Genomic DNA, 21,409 nt, shown 5'->3' with positions numbered 1-21,409 from the left:
TTCATCCACAGACTCTGGGGGGCTCTGGCTGGCGCGAACAGCATAAGTTAGAAGGCGATACAATAATGGAGGACTATGTTGGAGCTACCAACACTAACGTTACTATAGTAACAACTATTTCCAGACAAATTCATCAGATTTTTTCCCGCCGAACTACGGGAATATGCCAATTAACATGTAAACAGAATATTCCAGTTGCTACAGCGCATATAAACACCTCCTTCGGAATATTACATTAATCAGAATATTGACCTTAATCGGAATATGGTGTGCATGTAAACGTAGTCAGTGTTGCACAGTGCCTTCTTCAGAGCAGGGCCCACGTCGGTTAGCCCCAAAGCTATGAGGTAAGTTTCGAAGGACTGTAACCAGCGAGTCCAAGGTATCGGAGGCTCGTCTGGCAAAGCGAGGAACGAGGGCGGTGGTGGGAGAGAAATACCAGCCATCCTCGTCGCCAAATATTGTGTTTGTGATATTCACCACACAACACAGTCGTAGCATAAACTCAACATGTGTTTACTTATTTCAATTGAACAGAACAGAGCAATACATCACGTACATCACTCAGGCATAACACCACAATAGCAGCACAATCGAACACTACCATTCAAACTCTGATGCATCACTGTTAACCCAGTGTGCGGACATAACACGCTCAAGGTACATTTCTATTCTGCGGGTACAAACATATTTTGTGTAACCTCAAGGGTACACTAATGGTTCTGAGCTGTACCTTTCTTAGCAGAAATAGTAGCTATGCTTTGGTACCATTGGTCCCTTACATTATACGTATATAAGGAAGGTACTACATGTATCTTGTTCCAAGGCACATACCTGGCTCTTTTTAACCTCATAGGAGCCAACGGACCCACAGGTGGATCCGAAGTGATATAAAGAGCTTACCTCGATCAATTCTCTTCATCGATATCACATTTTTTTCACAACTTTGCATGCTATACGATGCCACCATTTTTTTCCCGAGACGGTAAACACGGCCTAAGTCACATCCAGTTTTCTCCAACTGGAGAATGTGTCATGTCCGGTTTCAACGCCGAATTTCCATACCATTGGTCGGCCAACCCAAAAAAAATCCCCCCCCCCAAAATAAAATAAAGAAATCTGATACATGAGAAAGGTCAAAGGTCAAAGATGGTGCCAACACTCCAAATGGCCTAAACATATAGGTGTCCGCCTAAACATACCTGTACTAAAACAGGTACAAAGTTGCATTTGCTCACATTACTAGCATCGACTTTGGTACAAGTACTAATAAGACCCTGGAGTACTGATTCCTAGATGATTTGGGCTTCGTCATCAGGTTTCCAAGGTGATATTCACTGTAAAAGCTGTTGTTTTTTTAGGCGGAGACTGAATTTGAGATGTTTTATAATGTTCTAGCTCTATTTACTCTGACACAGTAACATAGATTTTGATTCTGACACTTCTACAGCCACCCCACAGGTGTTAGCTTTCATTTGATAACAAGATCATTATGAAGGCCCTTGTGATTGTGGAGATATTCTATATTCACTGTGGGCATGTCATTTCGAGCAGAAAACCAGAAAAATTAGGTGGATAAGATCTTAAGGTACAAACTACAATTATGGTAGGCTGCTCAATGTACAGCATGTACCTAACTAAGGTTCCACTACAGTGACACATACAATGGGACCATGCTGACTCATTTAATAGGAATCTAGGGAAAACAAAATTAGGCACCTATTGCTATTCATTTATGTTCTATCTGCTAATCATGTTGTACTTTTGTCATATCATAAATGTAATATCAAGATAAAAGAGGGGCTTTAAAGCAATAAACAGTTATTGATGTTGTTGAATGTAAGGTATATATAGAGGTATATTTCTAATGAGTACAGTCGGTTTATCACCTCTCCCTCAGTGACATCCACCAGTTAACCTATTCTATGTGCATTCATTCTACCGACAGGGAGAGAATACAAAAACATATTTGGGTTAGTAAAGTACTGTATGGTTTGGATGAAACATGACACCTATGCCATTGTGAGACAAAAACAAAGCTCAATTCCACAGAGAAAACCTTTGTCCGGGTGGCCATACTGGCTTTTCCCATGTCAGTTATGAAGAGAGAAAATGGCAGATGGAGAGAGAAAGAGATAGGTAGGGAAAGGGTCGATCTGGGCGGGTAAACCAGAGCTTTGGTCATTATCCTTTAAGAACGGCAGGAGTCAAGTTACTTAAGTGCTCTGATTTGAAGCCCTACCACACACCTCACTGAGTACAGGATGAGGTGTGTCAGGTGTGCTTGATTTGGCTATTCGTTCATAACCGCAATACTATTTAAACAACAGAGCGCCTGTGTGAGCCTCACCTACTTGGTATATTGCAATATGTGAATTGCAACCTCAACTCTCCAAGTCAAACAATTGAAGTGTACAAACAAACGTTTTTATTGTATTCTAAACAGGATTGTCTAACATTGAGACAGTGCCTCACCCTGGCATTAATATAGACATAGTTTCTCCAGTCAGTACCACTGAATTGTGTGACCCCTCTTGAGCTCATGGGTGGGGCTTGTTGATATAGAAAATAGCCTATTGAAGGTTGTGACTTTATGATCTTAACAGGAGATAGCAGCTGCTTTGTCTCAGTTCCATACCTTTCAGCTTGAGCCAAAGGCTAGGAATGCCACGGTCTTGAAAAGTGTTTCTAATGTAATAATGTGTAGGCATCATTCAACAGCAATACATTTGAAAGCTACAAAACTGCACATTGTCCGATTTAAAATCAACAATCAACAATCAATGCATCTGTAAATTGCAAATAAGTTATGCTAATGATATCATAGAAAAAATATAGATCATATTCTGGGCTCTAGCATATTGGTTAATCTATTTGAATACTGAAATGTTAACCTATGTGTGTTCCAAGAGTCCATAGTAATACCATATTCACAGAGGCAAACTATGAAAAACACAATATTTCTTACGTTCGGAAAACACAGTATGTGGCACCTTAATGACAAGGTAGGATCACACATAAGTTGTGGTTGAATAGGCAGGGCTGAATGAAAGACGACAGTACATGGCAAATAATTCTCGTATAAAATAGTGTAGGCAAATAAAATAAGACAACAACGTACATTTCATTCATTACAACCAGACTAGTGTGAAACACACAGTCACACTATTTCTTAAAACAACAACAACAACAACAACAACAACAAAATATGTCACAGGGCAGATGTAACACATACAGAATAAGTGTGAATAGAAAAGTGTAAACCCGTGTTCAAGTGAAAGGTGAATCTAAGTGGTGAACATTAAAACTCATCTGAGTGTCCGCCCACCCTTGACCTTTTGAGCAGAACATTGTCGTCACAGTGGTCACCGAGGACTTGATTGCACAATTCTCAAAACAATAAAAAGTAACAAAATATACCAATATACCATAAAACACATGTCTTTTTATGCATTTAAAAAGACCCACTTCAACACTGCATTTGGCACTTTTGTTTGTCAAGAAATGAAGTTGGATTTAGTGTCAGTAGACTATTTTCCAGTGTGTGGGCTGCTCGCAGTCGTTCTCACTGTCCCCACAGAAACGGTTGTAGGTGGTTTTGGGGTCAAATCCCAGGATCTCTCTCTCCTCGTGGATCCGGAAGGAGAAGGTGGACACAGATGTTCCAATAAAAAACCTGGAAAATTGGAAAGGAGTGAGAGGGTAAGATTTTATCATAGTGATTAAGAATTGAATGCTTTGGTATACAACATCAAATCATGTGATAGTGTGGGACAACAGTGGAAAAAACACTGCCGTTTACATTGCACAATGTCCAGTTAGACTTGTTCCTCTGAGTAATAGCGATACTATGGTAAAGTAGGGCTAGGCGATAGGCCTAGTGTCTAAAAATACAATCTAACCCAGATTTTTTCACACCACACCCAATTGACGATTTTAATTTTAATTAAAGATTGTTTTTCTTCCACTGCGGCTGTATTGTGCAGCTCGCAGTGCCACACACTTCTCCCACCCAGTGTGTGTGTGTGTGTGTGTGTGTGGGGGGGGAAGGTTACTATGAATTACGGGAGCTCAGGGAAGTGGTGGCAGTTCCTTACCTTAATTACCCAAGTTAAAGTAAAATAAATATTTTCATTTTCAAACAACGTCCTAAACCAAATTCTAATTAAATGATCAAATCTATTTATCGTCCAGCTCTACTGTAAAGTACAGTCTGTTATCCTGACAAGGGGCAAAAATATGGCATCTGTAGAAATGATATTATACTGATCAGCATATATCATGTTTCTGCTGTGATTCAATGTTTTCAATGATCTGTATGTCTACTACATGCTGTTTACTCCTATAGCACAAGTGTCATTACTTTCTGAGTGCACAACTGTTATTTCAAACATTCCAAATGTATTGATGCTGAAAAAATAGAAGTATCACTTAGTTGGAGACAGCCCTAGCCCTGTGAGATAATGTATCCATGCCTTCTTATGCCGTGTCACACTTGACTCGCCGCCTTTTTCCCAGAATGCATTTCGCACCGGCTAGCAGCGGGCAATTTAAATCATCCATTTTAAACCTCCATTGGCTAAAAGCTGTACTTTTGGCTCTAAAAGTGTTAACTTGTCATTTTATGAAGTTTTAATATGTTTTCAGGCGAAAAAGTAACCATATACAGTATATCTCAAAAGTGAGTACACCCTTTAGATTTTTGCAAATATTCTGTTATATCCTTTCAGGGGATAACATTATCCTACTGAAACGTTGATATAACTTAAAGTAGTCAGTGTGCTGCTTGAATAACAGTATAGATTTATTGTCCTTTGAAAATTACTCAGTACACAGCTGTTAATGTCTAAACAGCTGGCAACAAAAGTGAGTACACCCCATAGTGAACATGTCCTAATTGTGCCCAATTATGTTGTTTTCCCGCCCTGGTGTCATGTGACTCGTTAGTGTTACAAGGATTCAGGTGTAAATGATAAGCAGGGCTGTTAAATTTGGTGTTTTGGGCACAATTCTCTCTGAATGCTGGACAACATGGCACCTCATGGCAAGGAACTCTCTGAGCGGCTGAAAAAAAGGATTATTGCGCTTCACAAAGATGGCCTTGGCTATAGAAGATTGCCAACACCCTGAAAATGAGTTGCAGCACAGTGGCTAAGATCATACAGCGGTTTTCCAGGACAGGTTCCACTCGGAACAGGCCTCGCCAGGGTCGACCAAAGAAGTTGAGTCCACGTGCTCAGCGTCATATCCAGAGGTTGGTTTCCAATAGGGCTGGGCAAACGATCAACATTTCTTTTTCGATAATCGCAAGAATTAACGATCAATTATCGATTAATTGATAAGCTTTTTTTCATAAAAAAATAAAAATAAAAATACAAATAGGGCAGACATAACAAGCATGGAACGTCGCGATGGAACAGGATATGCTGGCTCGACTATTTGCATCAGCGCACGAAATCCTCTACCCTCGACAAAACTGAGCGGCAGAATATCTGTTTCAATTAATTTACAGATGGCCATCGTTACTTTCTCTTCTCGTTGTGCATCACACCTCCCGCGTATAAGATGAGACATGATGGAGGGCTGAGAAGGTAGCAGGTGGTATTTCATCGGGGTCGTTGTCGTGTTGTATTTATAGGTCACTGTGTTTGCAATGAACGGCGTCGCCTTTCAGATCAAAATGCTCCCACACCAAGCTTCGTTTCGCTCGCTTCGCCATTTTCCGAGCTTGCTCTGCTAACCTTTTTTTTACAACTGTGTAATAAACGTGAACTTTTTTATAAGACGCTCTCAGTGCCTCTTTGTTGAGGGGAACCTGGAATTACTGGAGGTTACACTAACGTACGGGAACTTGTTGCATCATGCCGTACTGCGTTGCGAAATTCAATGCGAAGGCAAATGCAAAGTTCATTTCTCACACATAACGTGGACAAACTAATTTCCATTATTATTATTATTATAAAAATAAAAATAAATCCAATTTATTAATGATTATCGAGAAATATATTTTGTGATCGACCAAGATCCTTATCGATCAATTATCGATCGTCGATCATTGATGCCCACCCCTAGTTTCCAAAAATAGACGTGCGAGTGCTTCCAGCATTGCTGCAGAGGTTGCAGAAGTGGGATGTCAGCCTGTCAGTGCCCAGACCATACGCCGCACACTGCATCAAATCGGTTTGTATGGCCGTCGCCCCAGAAAGAAGCCTCTTCTGAAACCGATGCATAAGAAAGCCCGCAAACAGTTTGCTGAAGACAATGAATCCAAGAACATGAGTTACTGGAACCATGTCCTGTGGTCTGATGAGACCAAAATAAACCTGTTTGGGTCAGATGGTGTCCGGCGTGTGTGGCGGCACCCTGGTGAGGAGTACCAAGACAAATGTGTTTTGCCTACAGTCAAGCATGGTGGTGGCAGCATCATGGTCTGGGGCTGCATGAGTGCTGCCGGCACTGGGGAGCTGCATTTCATTGAGGGACACATGAATTCCAATATATACTGTGACATCCTGCAGCAGAGCATGATCCCCTCTCTTCGGAAACTGGGACGTTTTTTAGGGCAGTTTTCCAACATGATACTGACCCTAAACACACCTCCAAGATGACAACGGCCTTGCTGAAGAAGCTGAAGGTTAAGGTGATGGACTGGCCAAGTATGTCTCCAGACCTAAACCCAATTGAGCACATGTGGGGCATCCTCAAGAGGAAGGTGGAGGAGTGCAAGGTGTCCAACATCCGTGGGCTCCGTGATGTCGTCATGGAGGAGTGGAAGAAGATTCCAGAAGCAACCTGTGCAGCTCTGGTGAATTCCATGCCCAGGAGGGTTAAAGCAGTGCTAGATAACAATGGTGGTCACACAAAATATTGACACTTTGGGCACAATTTAGACATGTTCACTATGGGGTGTACTCACTTTTGTTGCCAGTTGTTTAGACATTAACAGCTGTGTACTGAGTAATTTTCAATGGACAATAAATCTATGCTGTTATTCAAGCAGCACACTGACTACTTTAAGTTATATCAAAGTTTCATTAAGATAGTGTTATCCCCTGAAAGGATATGACAGAATATTTGCAAAAATCTAAAGGGTGTACTCACTTTTGAGATATACTGTATATTCCCAAAATGTGTCCAGTTTATCAAAATAACCTGTTTATACATCTGATCTGACGTTTTTGTCCGTCTTCTGTTCGCTAGCTGCGTTCGTAAATTCGCCCTGGAAATCTGATCATTATTCATGGAATGCCTCTTGTCCAATCAAATTACCTGGTCCCTTTATGACCCAGTGTGCGCTCCGGCGCTCTCCGAATTTACGAGCGCACCCTGCGTTGCTTATATACATTCAATGCGGAGAAACATCATAACCAGGGGTGCACATAACTGGTGCGCCAGTGCGCATGCGTCGCCAAAATGCATGCTGCGCAGCAGATCAGCGGCATGAACGCGCTCTTGCGCACCAACAGCTGGAAGCGCTGGGAGAGGAATTTACTTCCTCAAAATCTGACTGCTGACTGCTGCATCACTGCAAGCCCCACTAAGTAACTATTTGCCGTCCCCTCAGCCGAAGGCCCGACGAGTAATCCATCACAACAGTCGACCGACGACGACCACGGCGACTCCCCTCACGAAAACATTCAGAAAGTATCGTAACTCGTACTTTCATTCCGCGTATCGCATGGTTATCACGCCGCACGTGAAAATTCAGTCCCGAACGACTCGTCGCTAAAAGGAAAAACAACACCAAGGGACTTCACGTTTCTTTTCTCTGAAGCTTTCAAACGTTCAGACGTTTGTTTTACAGCTTCATTATCGCACCTAGACCCCTGACCCAGGGAATATGGTTGGGAATTCTATTAGAAAAAAAAGACTTTGTTGCACAATCAAAATAATGAGCTATTTAAAGTGATAGCCTACAACATCCTCTCCCATGGTTGAAATTGAGGACAGTATTAACAGCAGTCAAGAGAGCAGTGATGATGATGATCAAGCTTGTAGCATAAATAAATGCTTAGGCTGTAACTTTTTGTTGAAAAGTTGATTTCAGTGTTTACAGAACAGAGCAGTGCTTAAAGAGATGTCAGTTGATTTCATTGTGTTTAAAGAACAGACATTCAGTTAGTGCTTAAAGAGATGTCAGTTGATTTCATTGTGTTTAAAGGAGTCTGACAGACGTTCATGCTTAAAGAGCAGTCATTTGATTTTGCATTTGTTTCTTTTGTTTTGCACACAATCATTTGTTCGTTCATCTTTATTTATGAACAAATGTCGTTTTGCTAATATAAGTTATCCATGTATCCCTTTTTCATCCATCCTGTGGGACGGGTCGTGACTCGCGAGCTCGGGGAGCACCAAGCAGCATCCCTAGGTGCTCCTCTGAGCACTGGCCCCAAAAAGTTATGTGCACCCCTGATCATAACATAATTATAACAAGTTATAAAATGATTTGGGGGGCCAATATCTTTAGCTAGCTAAAGTAACTAGTTTACTTTATTGTTGTCTTAGAAGTTGGTAAAAGAACAGGATTAAAACTAAAATATCAGCAATAACATATCGTGCTCTGCAGCAAGCACAATTACAACCCAACTTGAAGCCACAATACTGGGACCATTCGTGACTGACAGTCCGTCAAATACTAGGCGAATATGTAATAAACTTGGATTTCATGCATTTCAAGTGGCATCTTTGTAATCATGACGATGTAGTCATGTCTAAGAGGCAGACAAGGCTTCCCTTTAACTCCCCGAGGCAACGACTATTACCAAGTCTATCGCTGGGTATATTTGCAAGGTGTGTTGTGTTGAACTGGGTATATTTGCAACAGTGTTGTGGAAAATGAAGATTTCTGCCGAATGCTGCTAACACTGGAACCACGTTATGAAATACCAGTAGCAATCAGTAGCAGAGTTGTTCTGGTATGTAAAAAGGCGGTGAAGGCTGCGCTTTTATCTAAAAAAAGAAGTCAAGTGTGAACACGGCCTTACTCAGTACACTATTCAATCTTCATAACACTTTCAACTGAATGGAAAAAAGCACATGGCTGTTGTTGTACCTGGCATGTGCACAGATCCATTGGTCGATGATGGCCACACCCCCATCCTTGAGGAGTTCCAGGTCCTCCCATGTGGGCTCAAAGCGCACCATCTCTGGCAGCATCCCCTTCAGCTCCTGCAGCTCTGCAGAAAACAGGTACCTCGTTCATAACAGATTTACAGATTCCGGGAGAGCCTCTCTTTGATTTGGAGTACTGACGGGCAGTGTTACTGTCGTAGTGTGTTTGTTTTGTTCGTTTCCTGTGTTTCTCCACAGGTGATTGCCCTTCCCCACTTCCTATAACCATGGTGATGGCCTGAGTGAGCACACCTGTGGTCAATCGCTCAATCAAGGGTGGAGGATGTGTGTGTCTGTCTGTCTCAATTCTTAATGTAAACATTGATATTTTTAACAATGCAACATGTTAGACGGTTCCTTGAACCCTTTATAGCATTAGTTCTGAGAATCTGTTTCATATTCAAGCAAAATTGGTATTGTAACTAAATAACTGAATCGTGAACAGAATCTAATCGTTTTGGGAAATCAGTGGCGATACCTAGCCCTACCTGCCAACCCTCGATGGGGGCTCTCTCTATTGGTTTGACTAACCCACCAAAACCAACAGATAGCTCTACTCTTTCATGTCCTTGGAACTGCTAAAGCCCGGTACACACAAGGATTTTCTAAATCTTAACAGATACAAATCTAATCTTGGATTGAACAGCCTTGATCATATTGTGTGTGGTGGTGTGCGCCGATATTCCCATTTCAGCACACCCCATACATAAAGATTATCGTTACGACAGTCTAGAGCAGGGGTCCCCAAACTTTTTTCTGTGAGGGCCACATCATTTTTCCTTTCTGTGATGGGGGGGCCTGGGTCGGTCTCTAACATAACATAATATGGAACGGAGTGGAACGGTGTGAAATGGAGGCGGTTGCGCAAAGCAATTGCGCGCAGGAGAGCACATGTGGATGCAAACAAAGTCTAAACAGTTGAATTTGGATGGAATGTATACCTATAGTGATATGTCAATGAAATATAATCAGTTTTACAGTTTGATACATGAGGGAGGACCCTCATCATACACGGGGGGACCCATGAAGCAGGGCTGTCTGGGGGTCCTTAAACGAGCATCAAACACTTAATTTCTTGCATTCTGGTGAATTTAGATGCACCAATTTGTGCCCTTTCTGCATCAATTTATGGTGGAAATGTCATTATTTATGTACAGGAAAACACAATATTCAGGCACCAGATGACCATTCAAAATGTAATGTAATATAATGCAATATAAGGCTCTCAGGCATTCTGTACTTTCAAATATGTATTCTCTTTGAGCAGTCAACATCAACTATAAATCAACACGAAAGCTAACTTATTTGCGAAACAGTGCCCCCGCCATCACGTCGGCGCAATGCCGCAATTGCAGTTAGAAATTACAGAAATCCACCGAGTGCAGCGCTTGTAGAAAATACGACCGTCAGAGTTTTGTCGAGAGCTGGAGGCGGCTAGAAATATGACGGAGGTAGCCGCCTCATAATTCTCAATGCAGGAAAAACCCTGCTTGACAGAGATCATGAACATATCGGTAAAATTATTTAGTTTTCTCCTGCAGCTGGGCATCTACATTATCTAATCCCCCATTGTTTCAATTCATCTGGTGCCTACTTGCGGACAGACTCACCGCGGGACACACCTCCTCCGCGATCACATTCATACATTTATTGACAAACTTCTTTGCATTTAACAATAATAATCACTTGTGCACTGTTGGTTAAAAACCCTGCATTCTGAATCAACTTTTCTCTTTACCAAACGTTTGGCCATTTTTCATCTCTCTGAATGTTCGTTCTAGCTCGCGTGCACCTGCTACAGATCCGTGCTCGTTCACTATGGAACGTTACGTTGAATGTACCGCATTCTGTGGGCGGGTGAAACTAACTAATAATGCCCCGCGGTGGTGTAGCGGTCTAAGCACTAGCCACTAGTGCAAGCTGCCCACCGGGGACTGGGATCGAATCCCGGTCTCGCCAGACCCGGATATGGCCAGGGCACACAGGGAGCGGCATATTGAGCGGCCGCTCCCGAGGGCGATATAGGACTATTTCCGGACAAGGATCCGTCGCGCAACACCGCCCCCTGGGTGCCGGAATAACGGTGTCGGGCTCGAGGAGCCAGTCAGGTGCCGGCTACGGGGTCGGGCGGCGGATCCTACGCAATAGGCAGGGGATAATTGGATGCTAGGTTGGGTTCAATTGGATACCAAATTGGGTGAAAAAGGGATAAAATCTGAAAAACAAATAAAAAAAAAAAGAAACTAACTAATAATGTTATTAATGAAAATAGTTTATAACTAAGGGAAATTTTCATTTGAAAGCCAACCTTTAATATCAAATACAGATATGATATGATTAAAACATATATTTAAAGTTTCATTTTCAAAATATGTTTCTGGCATTGTTGAGAGTGTGTGGGGGCGACGTTGTTCAAAGGGCTGGTCCAAGTGTGGGGGCGGGCCGTGTTCGGCCCGCGGGCCGTAGTTTGGGGACCCCTGGTCTAGAGCATCGTTTCTCAACGGGGGCGTTCAGACAACATCGGGGGGCGCCGGAACAAATATTTTGGGGGGCGTTGAGGTGTTCTTGGGGGGCGGTGACGCATAAAGTATTTTTCTCATGAAAAACAGCTGTCAGCAGTGTTATTACGGGTACGTTCGTAAATGCACGAACGGTCAGTTCGCTCGGACAAACCGTCTTTTCAAAGGTAGTATGGGTAGATCGCATGGCATTGAACAAAACCCAAAAGGAAAAAAAAAAAAAAAAAAGTTTGCCTATCATCCATCCTCACTATGGCTTTTGCCACTTGATTGACGTAGTACAGGTAAGCCAGTCTGCGATCTGATCTTTTCACCTAACACACGGTTCACCACGCATGCGCAGTCAACAGCGCCAACTACAAAATACTAAATACCGGCGAGACTAATTAACTAGTTAGCCTTCCAATTTCTACTATTTACTATATAATACTAAAGAAAGGGTATACAAATGAGTGGGGAAGCTGGACCAAGTAAGAAACCAATAACGTACAACTTCCATCCAGAATGGGAGGAGGACTTTTTTACACGATGTGATATTGGAAGTGCGTCTGTCTGATCTGCAAATCTATGATGGCTGTTTCTATGATGGCTGTTTCTATGATGGCTGTTTCGAAGAAGGGAAATGTGGCAAAAGAGTGAAAACGTACGGCTGCAACGATAGCTTCTTATCGCGTCAGTCACGTTCTTGTTAAACACAAGAAGAAAACAAAGACGGCGAAATTGTGAAAAAAGCGTTTCTCGAGGCTGCAGATTGCCTTTTCGATGACAGATCCACAGTGGCTGATGACACCTTGCAGCCTGCCTACACCTTGCAACCAGCTCCTATAGCCCTGACTACTAGAAACTAGCTGCCTCCTCCCAGTGCCAGGTCTCCCACTAAGGTAGAGAAATGCATTTATTTCCTCCTTTCAAACTAGGGAATTACCTGTTTTGTATCTGGTTTACTTTTCTGTTTGTTGGATCAGTAGTTGGCTATGGTACTGCAGACTGGCTGTCAGTGTGTGAGTGAGAGAAAGTGACTGTGTGTGTGTGTGTGTGTGTGTGTGTGTGTGTGTGTGTGTGTGTGTGTGTGTGTGTGTGTGTGTGTGTGTGTGTGTGTAAGAGAGAGAGAGAGAGAGGGGGGGGAGAGAGAGAGAGGGAGGGTTTGTGATATGGCTCCCTATGCAGACTGGCAAATGTGTGTGTGTGTGTGTGTGTGTGTGTGTATGTGTGTGTGTCTGTGTCTGTGTGTCTGTGTGTGTGTGTGTGAGTGAGAATAGCAAAGAGGGAGGGTTTGTGATGGTCTTCTCCTGTGTGGCTGTGTGACAGAGAGAGAGAAAGTGTATTGTACTATGCAGGCTGGGAACTGTGTGTGTGTGTGTGTGTGTGTGTGTGTGTGTGTGTGTGTGTGTGTGTGTTTTAGGGATGGACGGTTTTTCGGTTAAACCGAAAACCGGGGTTTATAAAAATAGAAACGTTTTTTTATCAAAACCGTCTGAAACCGGATTTTTTTTTTTTTTTTTTTTTTTTAAGAATAAAATAGAATAAGAATAAAACTGGAACATGTCACATGTTTGTCGTGTGTGAAAATAACTGATACAGTCTGAATCTGCCGCGCAATGAGTGAGAGGTTTGGTCAGTTGTGAAGAATAACTGAGGATTAATATCTAATTGGGATTATATTTAAGGGTAACGAATCACTCTATGGGAAAGATAGTTGCCTTCAGTTATTGGTAGATAGGAACGTTTTTTTTTTACAATTACTCGCTTACATTTAATAAGATCATTTTCGCTGCTCTCTGTAAAGCGCACCACACTTTTGTGAGAAATGCGCTATAGAAATAAAATGTGATTTGATTTGATATCAATCAATCAATCAAACTTTATTTATGTTCTATAGCACAAATCATGCATTGAATGTAACTCCAAGTGCAGTATTTACTAAACCACAATATAATAAAACAAGAGCTATACGGATCAAGAGTGTTTGTGCACAGCGCCACTGTGTGTGAAGGCGCTACTGAAAGTGATGACAGAACGCATGTCTCAGAAGATACGCGGTCACTTAGTGACGCAAAGGTAGTTCTGTATTGATCTCTATCTGTATTAGTACATTTATTTTGAAAGCTCTATTTTGACAGCTCTACCATGGGCACTTTTATTTTGATGGGGCATTCTTTGTTGATTGACTTACGACAGTTCAGGACGAGTCAGTCTCGCGGCATGTGGTTTTTATGAAAAGCTTTAAGTATGTTCACTGCATAATTCTAAGTCTAATATTTCAGTGATTATTGAGCAGTATTCAAATATTTAAATACATTGAGCAGCAGCTGAAACTTTGTCTAAGAACCAAGATATTGAGAAAGCAGTTCATTCAATGAAGACGCTGTGTTGCGACTGTGCTTACGGTGTTTTAATGGTGTTCGACATGAGTGTATTGTAGCAGTAGGGCTCAATTATTTGAAATTGGCGCTCTTTTTTTTTTTTTACTTTTACTTTTTTTTTTTCGGTTAACCGGAAAACCCCGGTTTTACTCTCTGACGGTTTTTCGGTTTCAATAATTGGAAACCGTCCATCCCTAGTGTGTGTGTGTTTGTAGTACGTGCGTGTACGTTTGCGATGTTTAAACTAGACTGGTAGATCTTGGCAGACTGGCTACTTGAAAAGTAGATCTTGGTTCAAAAAAGTGTGGGCACCCCTGCCTTATACCATACCACCATACCAGAACATCACAGCAGGAACAACCTATCTCAAAAAAGCGATCGTATTGTAACCAGTCCGGAAAGGGCTCTGTCGCTTAGCCTACCAATAATCTAACCTGGAGAAATCAGCTACGAATGTCCCCTCCCCTCACAGGTTCATTACAGTATATTACATAAATGTATTACTGTTAAGTGTTGTTGTGGATGTTATCCCTAGTGCCATTCTGAGGTTAGCATTGCGATGTGTTCGTCTTAACGTTTACAAACTAAAATATACGATCGCTTTTTGTGATATGTTGCTCCTCTGATGTCCTGGAAACGAACACATAAGCACTCCGAACAGCTGTCAGCGTCTTTTGTTGCTATAGGAAACCACTACTCTGCTTGCGATTGATCAGCTGTCAGCAGTGTTATTACAGGTACGTTCGTAAATGCACGAACGGTCAGTTCGCTCGGGCAAAACCGTGTTTTCAGTCAGAGCACCCATCTCTGAGCGCTCCCAGAGCGCAGAGCTCTGAACTTTGGAACTTTGTTATGTTTTGATATGAGAAATGAGAAAGTGGTCAGTTTATGAAAATAATACCATAGAATACTAAATAAAATATTTAAATAATAGCCCCCTAGCGGTTGCTGCCATATTGTGACACACCCCCCCCCCCCCAAAGTCCAATCAAAAATTAATAAATATTAGCATCATAAAACAGCAATTTGGCGAAATGCAACACCAGCACACTTAAAAAACAAACAATGTTAGTTGTAATGTACAGTTTTGTAGTCTACTGTTTGTTCTGCACCGGACATGTGTGAAATCGCTGCTGTGTTATTGTTGTTCTGTGATATAACACAGAATATTAGTCAACATTAATATTCAGGGAAGAAAATAAGCCTACTTTTTTTGATGGGGGGCGGTAAGAGACCTGGATAATGGACAGGGGGGCGCTGGCCCAAAAAAGGTTGAGAACCACTGGTCTAGAGTCTCGTTCCCCAAGACAGAAATCTCGCGTGATCTAACGTAGCACCCTGACTGACCTGTACGAAGCAGCCATGTGCGACAGGGCAAATAAAGTGGGCAAATAAAGTCAGCTCGCTTCTTGATTGGCTACATTCCATCCACGTCACAATCAGACTCGGGAGCAGGGTTGCCAGATGGGATTGACACTTTCCAGCCTAACCACAGTCTAAAACCGCTAATTCCACCCAAAAAAACTGAGCCCATCTGGCAACCCTGCTCGGGAGTTGTCGGGAGTTGCCCACACACAAGAAGATTTTTGGCCCGACCATTTTCCGACCAGATTGTCGGGAGAAATGGACTCTTAACACACCTCACACCACAGGATAATCTTGTAGGATAATCTTTAGAGCCATCCGATAATCGGGCGTTTGCTGTCCTTGGTCGGAAGGGGGAAAATCGGCCCCAGATTATCTTTATGTGCGTACCGGGCGGCGGGCTTTAGTTTGTGCATAGCATGACTGGACGTTGGTCTGGTACAACTTTTACTGACAGCATAGCTGAATCACCACTTAAAATAAATTCACTCTCAGAGGTCATAAAGACAAAGCATTCTTTGGTATTATAGGACCAAATCATATCTATATAATGTGGGAAACATGTTTTATCATCAATAAACAGATACAAGCGTTTTGTCATTCAGGGCCGGTGTGGCCTGGTCCCACCTGCCGATGGCGCTGTTGCAGGAATCACCTGTGTCATATAGTTGTATTTTAATAACCTACCTTTAGCAAATCTAATACATTTATATTCATGACTGTGCTTTAGTTTATTTTCCTTGAGTATGGAAGCTCTGAAATGCGGAATGTTTTCACAGGCTGGCTCAATGGTCGTTTTTTTTCTATGGTAGCGGGACAGTCTTTTCGGCCCCTCTGTGTCAATGAAACGCACCAGTAATTTTAAACCTAGGTTGGCCTCCTCAGGCTTATATTCTTACTGAAAAAATACTTTTCTGGTTACAAATAAGCTACTGTAGTGTACTGTAGTGTGAATTGTATGTACTGTCTGCAATATACAGTATTCAATTCCCAGTACCAATTTCTAGGCTTGGCTCCTACGAGTATGATTCATGCTACAGTACATTTGATGTTTTCAAAGGTCATAAGTGGCTTTAAAGCCCATGGTGCTGGTGCAGTGAACACCACAGCAGATAGTTACAGAACTCTCTGAAGGGCTGGTTTTCACTATCACGGAGGCCTGTGACAAACAAACACATAGGCCTGAGGAGGGCGATAAGACGGCGATTGGCAAACACGGAAGTAATTGTGTTAATTAATCGGTAAGTGGTTAATCTGCTAAAGCAATCTACGTGGAGGAAATAACTTTGTGACTTTATCAAGCGTTGTTAATGTTAATGGCAGAACTTCTGCTGACCTCGAATTCAAGTGTACTTGTTTGAGGTGAGTAACTATTGTGAACTTATTAGGAGAAGGGGAAAATGGTTGTGTGCAACAAGTATGACTCTGTTGAGTCAAAGGCAAGTTCAAAGGGCCAAGCTCCACCGGCCTCGCGGCCCTTAGTGGTTCAAAAAGGTGCTGAAGCATGCCAGTACCTTCCTCCTCGGCATCCGTAGCAACGAAGACCCTTTCGAGTTTGTGCTTCTTCATTAAGCCATGGATCTTCTTAACGGCTCCTTTGAGGCTGGGCACATCCTCTCGATGACCCCAGATGAAGTCCTTCCTGCGGAGGTGGACCCCAAGGTATGGCCCCCCTTTGGCCGAGCCCAGCTTAGCCTTAGTTTGAATGCAGACACAAATTAGTCTTCAAGCCACTCATGCCAAATCAACCTCTTAATATCAAGCCTTTTTGCATATTTCTGTCATTCGACAGATACACAAATATATTTGTGAGTAAGTAACCAACCGATCATCATGAAAGTCTACAAATCGACAAAGCAGAGCATGTCTCTGAATAAAACAAAAACACCTTCATACGAGTCCAATCCTCGTTGTATATAGTCTGGTCCCTGTCATCTGTGGAATTCAGGTACTTGGCTCTAAAGTCATCCCCAATGACACGCAGGTGTTTAGCAAAGACCATGCTGCGGCGAGTCTGGAGAAGACACAAACACACATTAACTACTGTTAAAATAACATATCAAAGATCAATTGATTCTCGTCTTATCTGTCAAAATGATGTTTTGTATGAGGAATAGGACAATGACATAATCATCTGACACTCTCTGCTATTGTGGTATATCAGCCACTTACATCCCAGTAGTCCTTCCCAGCGTAGTGATCATGGAGGACGGTCTCTGCTCTATCCAACATTACTGACCTGGCAAATACAGATGCATTAAAATACTAACAGTCAGTATCCAACATTACTGACCTGCATTACTGACCTGCAGCAACAGTGTCATCTGGTCACTTTTTCCAAATGCACACAATAATGACTGATTAACACCTATGCTGGAAAAATGACATTGACTTCCACTGACTCACGTTGATGTGACATTGCTTTGCAGGAGTGGGGCCATGATGGAAGCGTGGCCCTGAGCTGACAGACATGTGACCTTCAGACCTCGTGTTTCCTCATATCCCCAAAACCAGCCTCTAAGGGAGGTAGAGGAAAGAGAAAGATATTGTAGAGGAAAAGGAGCATCCATTTCATAGTGTATAAAACAAGCTTTATATGATGCCATATAGGTATGTCAAGCTGTACATTGAACAGAATACTGTAATTCAACTTTGAGATAGCATATTTATTGAGGCATATGAGTTTCAAGATGCCATAGAAGTGTGTTAATATATGAGTGTATGATGCCAACCTTTCTGTGTCAGTATCTGGACTAGCCTACATGACACACTACCTGAAATAGCCCTGATTGTCTTTGGAGTACATCAAGCGCTCAATGCAGGGCCTCTCATCCACTTTCTCCTCCCACTTCCCGTCTGTCCAGCCCTCAGCGTAGTTCTGCAGCACTAGGACCTGCTCTATAAAGGGACCACCAGACTCTAGGCCCAAAACAGAAAAACACTCATAAACAAAGAGACAAGGAGAGCAGACCTAGAGGGTTAATGCAACTGACAGCCATATGGAATGGACTCAAATGTCTGAGATAATGCCAGGCACACTCACCAGAGATGAACTCCTCGTACTCGATGACTGGCACGTTGGCCTGTAGGCTGGTCAGGCTGAAGAACTCTCCCCATGGGATTCTGATCTGGTGGATGTCAGGGCTCTGCCAGTGGTAGAGACGCCCCCAGGGGGGGAGCACCAAGACCCAATCACCCTGTTTCCTGAGGGTCTTCATCAAGGACGCCATGCGGATGTAAACGTCCCGGCGAAGGTTGAAGCCCTCAGGGGGGTTAACATCATAAAGCAAATACCTGGGAGAGTGACAGAGGGGGGCAAAGGTAGGTTATTCCATGATACAACTCATAAAAACTCAGGTGCAGTGATGTAGCTTGGTAGCTGTAACCTCAGAGTTTAACTATTCAAAATGCTGGGAACATTTGTTTTCTATTTTTAGATAATAAAATAAAATAATCCACAGCAATCTAGTTCACAGCCTATGATAATCTTATTCCTTCATCACCTGCCCAAGTGCAATATCAAAAGGGCAGCTTGAAAAAAACGGGGGAAAAAACGAATCACATAGCTATTATGAACAATTACATGGTATGTAAGCGAACAGTTACTACATGTAGCCCACAGCATACTCGTGAGCTTAGAATGATAAGGTTCTATCTCCGTTTAGGGTAGTTCAGAGATATTGAGCGTCAAAGTTTTTACATTCCATTATGTTTTGTGAGATGGAACCTTTGTATTTTATGAATTACTAACTCAAAAATGTCAACATTTTAAAAATAACACCACACAGGCATTAATAAACACCTAATGGATCAGATTATGTAAAAAAAAAAACTCAATTTTGACAAAAACGGAGATAGAACCTTATAATTCTAACGGCACGTACTGGCTGCTACTGCATGAGACCTGAACCCCCTCCGGACCCTCACCGTAGATCCCGGGCTGCCGCAGCGATGGGCGATGACAGGACAGTGTGCCCTGCGCGGAATGCATCCTCGGTGTTGACCTCGGCGACCACTGCCCTCAATGTATGGAGAGCAAAAAGCAACCTGATTAACCACTGCACCGACACCATGCACGACACCGGGGGATGCAGTCCACTGTTGCCTCTGTGCTCCGCCATTTCTCCTTTTAGCCACGCACTTCCGGAATGACATTATAGCGTCTTTGGTTGCATAGCGACTACACCGGGTTTTTAAAAACTGTTCCAAATCGTGACGTTAGAATTATAAGGTTCGATCTCCATTTTTGTAAAAAAAAAAAAAAAAAAAAAATCCAATCCAAAACCTGATCCATTAGGTGTTTATTAATGCCTGTGTGGTGTTATTTTTAAAATGTTGACATTTTTGAGTTAGCAATTAATAAAATACAACGGTTCCATCTCACAAAACATAATGCTATGTAAAAACTTTGACGCTCAATATCTCTGAACTACCCTAGACGGAGATAGAACCTTATCATTCTAAACTCACGAAATGTGTTCTTGCACTCTATCTTAGATCTAGAACGTATAGTGGTATACTACTAGAATGCAAGAACGCATTTGGAACACGCGGCCATTGACTTATTATTACAGTATCTACATGTTTGCATGCATCATTCATCATGCAAGTTCAGGCATTCATCTTCATATCATCATATTCATCATAGTTGTATTGGCCGGATGGGTTTGCCGCATTACAATTAAAACAGCATTCCCTTCAGATAAACAGTCAGATTGCATTCACAATCATCTTAATATTGAATGTTCACAATGTTTTAGAATGTCCGTCGCGCATTCTCTCCATCCTCGAGTGATGAGGACATGTTAAGTAAATTGTTTTTTTTTATTTTTTATTTTTTATAACTATTTCTTTTTTCACATGTTCGAAATAAAGCTTTCATTCATTCATTCATTCATTCATTCATGCATTCATCCATTCATTCATTCATTCATGAGCCACATTGATGAGCCATATTGTCTGGGACCTTACAAAATGCATACAGGCCTAATGTAATGTTACACATGGGCGGCAAATAATGTATGCATATATAATATTACAATAATATTTGTGATTGTGATATATTGTTCAAGCCATTCAGGACTTTAACAGAATCGAATCGATACCACCGCACATGTTTTCTTGCAATCCCATCTGTGTAACACAAGAGGGGGCTATTGCACTGATGTTTGTAGGCCGACATGCAACAGTAGGCTAAATTGTGTCACCCCCCCCCCCCTCCTCTCTCTCTCTCTCCTTTTTTTTTTTTCTCTCTCCCCCTCTCTCTCTCTGAAGGTGATTAACATTGAAGGAGGTCTAGCAGCACTTTGCAGCCACTCCCTGTGCCTGTGGACCCGCAGTCCTTCAGTGCTCCATTGAAAGTTCCCAGAGCGCGGATGAGAGACGTGTCTGTCCAGTGTCATTCAACGGCGGATAAATCAAAAGAAACGGGGGAAGGGGGTAGATAGAAGAGTCGCTTTTTTTACCCGAAGGGCCACCCCGTGGAATCTACACTGTCCTCCAGAGTGGATTGTAAAGGGGTACAAACTTTCTGACTAAAGAGGCAAGTACAATCTGTAACGTTCAGCATGCATGGACCCATTGTTACTTTTATGGTGGACAACTCCAGCGTGGCTGCAGCATCTCCCAGGATGTAGCCTGGAGTCTACTTTATTAGATGCAGACATTCACTATGCATGCGCTCAGTTTTAAACATGGCTAGTTAATGCATGCACGTAGCCTAATTGTTTTGTGTAAAAGTGATCAGTTAGTTCATCTTTCATACATTCGTTTAATAGCCTACAACATCTATTGTCGAACTTTGGAAATTATTGAGTTGTGTGGGCTGAAGCCTTGGCTACTTTGTCTCTCAGATCAGAAGTGATGTTATGACCATTCATTCCCCCTTCTTCTCTTGTGATTTTTCGAGGGGGTTTGGAGGAAACATTCTTTCTTTGGGAAAATAGGGGTATTTTTTGGGAGGGGTAGGTCTACTTTTGTTACCCGTCTCCCCCCGTTGAAATCTATCTAGGTCGGTTTTGTATTGTTACCGGTAATCAAGAATGCGCGTAT

At 42.3% G+C, this 21,409-nt stretch overlaps 2 protein-coding genes across 5 annotated transcripts in view; one reads left to right on the top strand and one right to left on the bottom strand.

Annotated features, from left to right (window-relative positions):
- Positions 1-2,411: 2,411 nt before the first annotated feature.
- On the bottom strand, positions 2,412-19,436 carry pofut2 (protein O-fucosyltransferase 2). 2 transcript variants are annotated; one of them, XM_080535507.1, is made up of 9 exons: positions 19,286-19,436; positions 18,402-18,652; positions 18,133-18,277; positions 17,765-17,875; positions 17,531-17,597; positions 17,247-17,372; positions 16,873-17,053; positions 9,053-9,176; positions 2,412-3,676 (listed from the first exon to the last, which is right to left on the bottom strand). In XM_080535507.1, the coding sequence occupies exons 1-9, from the start codon at positions 19,429-19,431 to the stop codon at positions 3,523-3,525; spliced, it is 1,305 nt and encodes a 434-aa protein (XP_080391633.1). In that variant the 5' UTR covers positions 19,432-19,436; the 3' UTR covers positions 2,412-3,522. The 2 variants fall into 2 exon arrangements, 1 of the variants encoding a protein (XP_080391633.1); XR_013937534.1 differs by having other exon boundaries at positions 3,545-3,676; positions 9,053-9,168.
- A 1,248-nt stretch (positions 19,437-20,684) lies between these two features.
- The window catches only part of myo1b (myosin IB), a 62,661-nt gene continuing 61,936 nt past the window's right edge, over positions 20,685-21,409 (top strand). For all 3 annotated transcript variants that reach the window (XM_080535514.1, XM_080535513.1, XM_080535512.1), the window contains exon 1: positions 20,685-20,900. The gene's annotated coding sequence lies outside the window, so the exon portion shown is untranslated. The remainder of the gene's footprint in view (positions 20,901-21,409) is intronic.

This window comes from Nansenia antarctica (genome assembly GCF_963989245.1).
Source record: "Nansenia antarctica genome assembly, chromosome: 7".
Taxonomy (NCBI): domain Eukaryota; kingdom Metazoa; phylum Chordata; class Actinopteri; order Argentiniformes; family Microstomatidae; genus Nansenia; species Nansenia antarctica.
The sequence above is the reverse complement of the archived record's forward strand: the minus strand, read 5'-3'. Positions and strand labels throughout refer to the sequence as shown.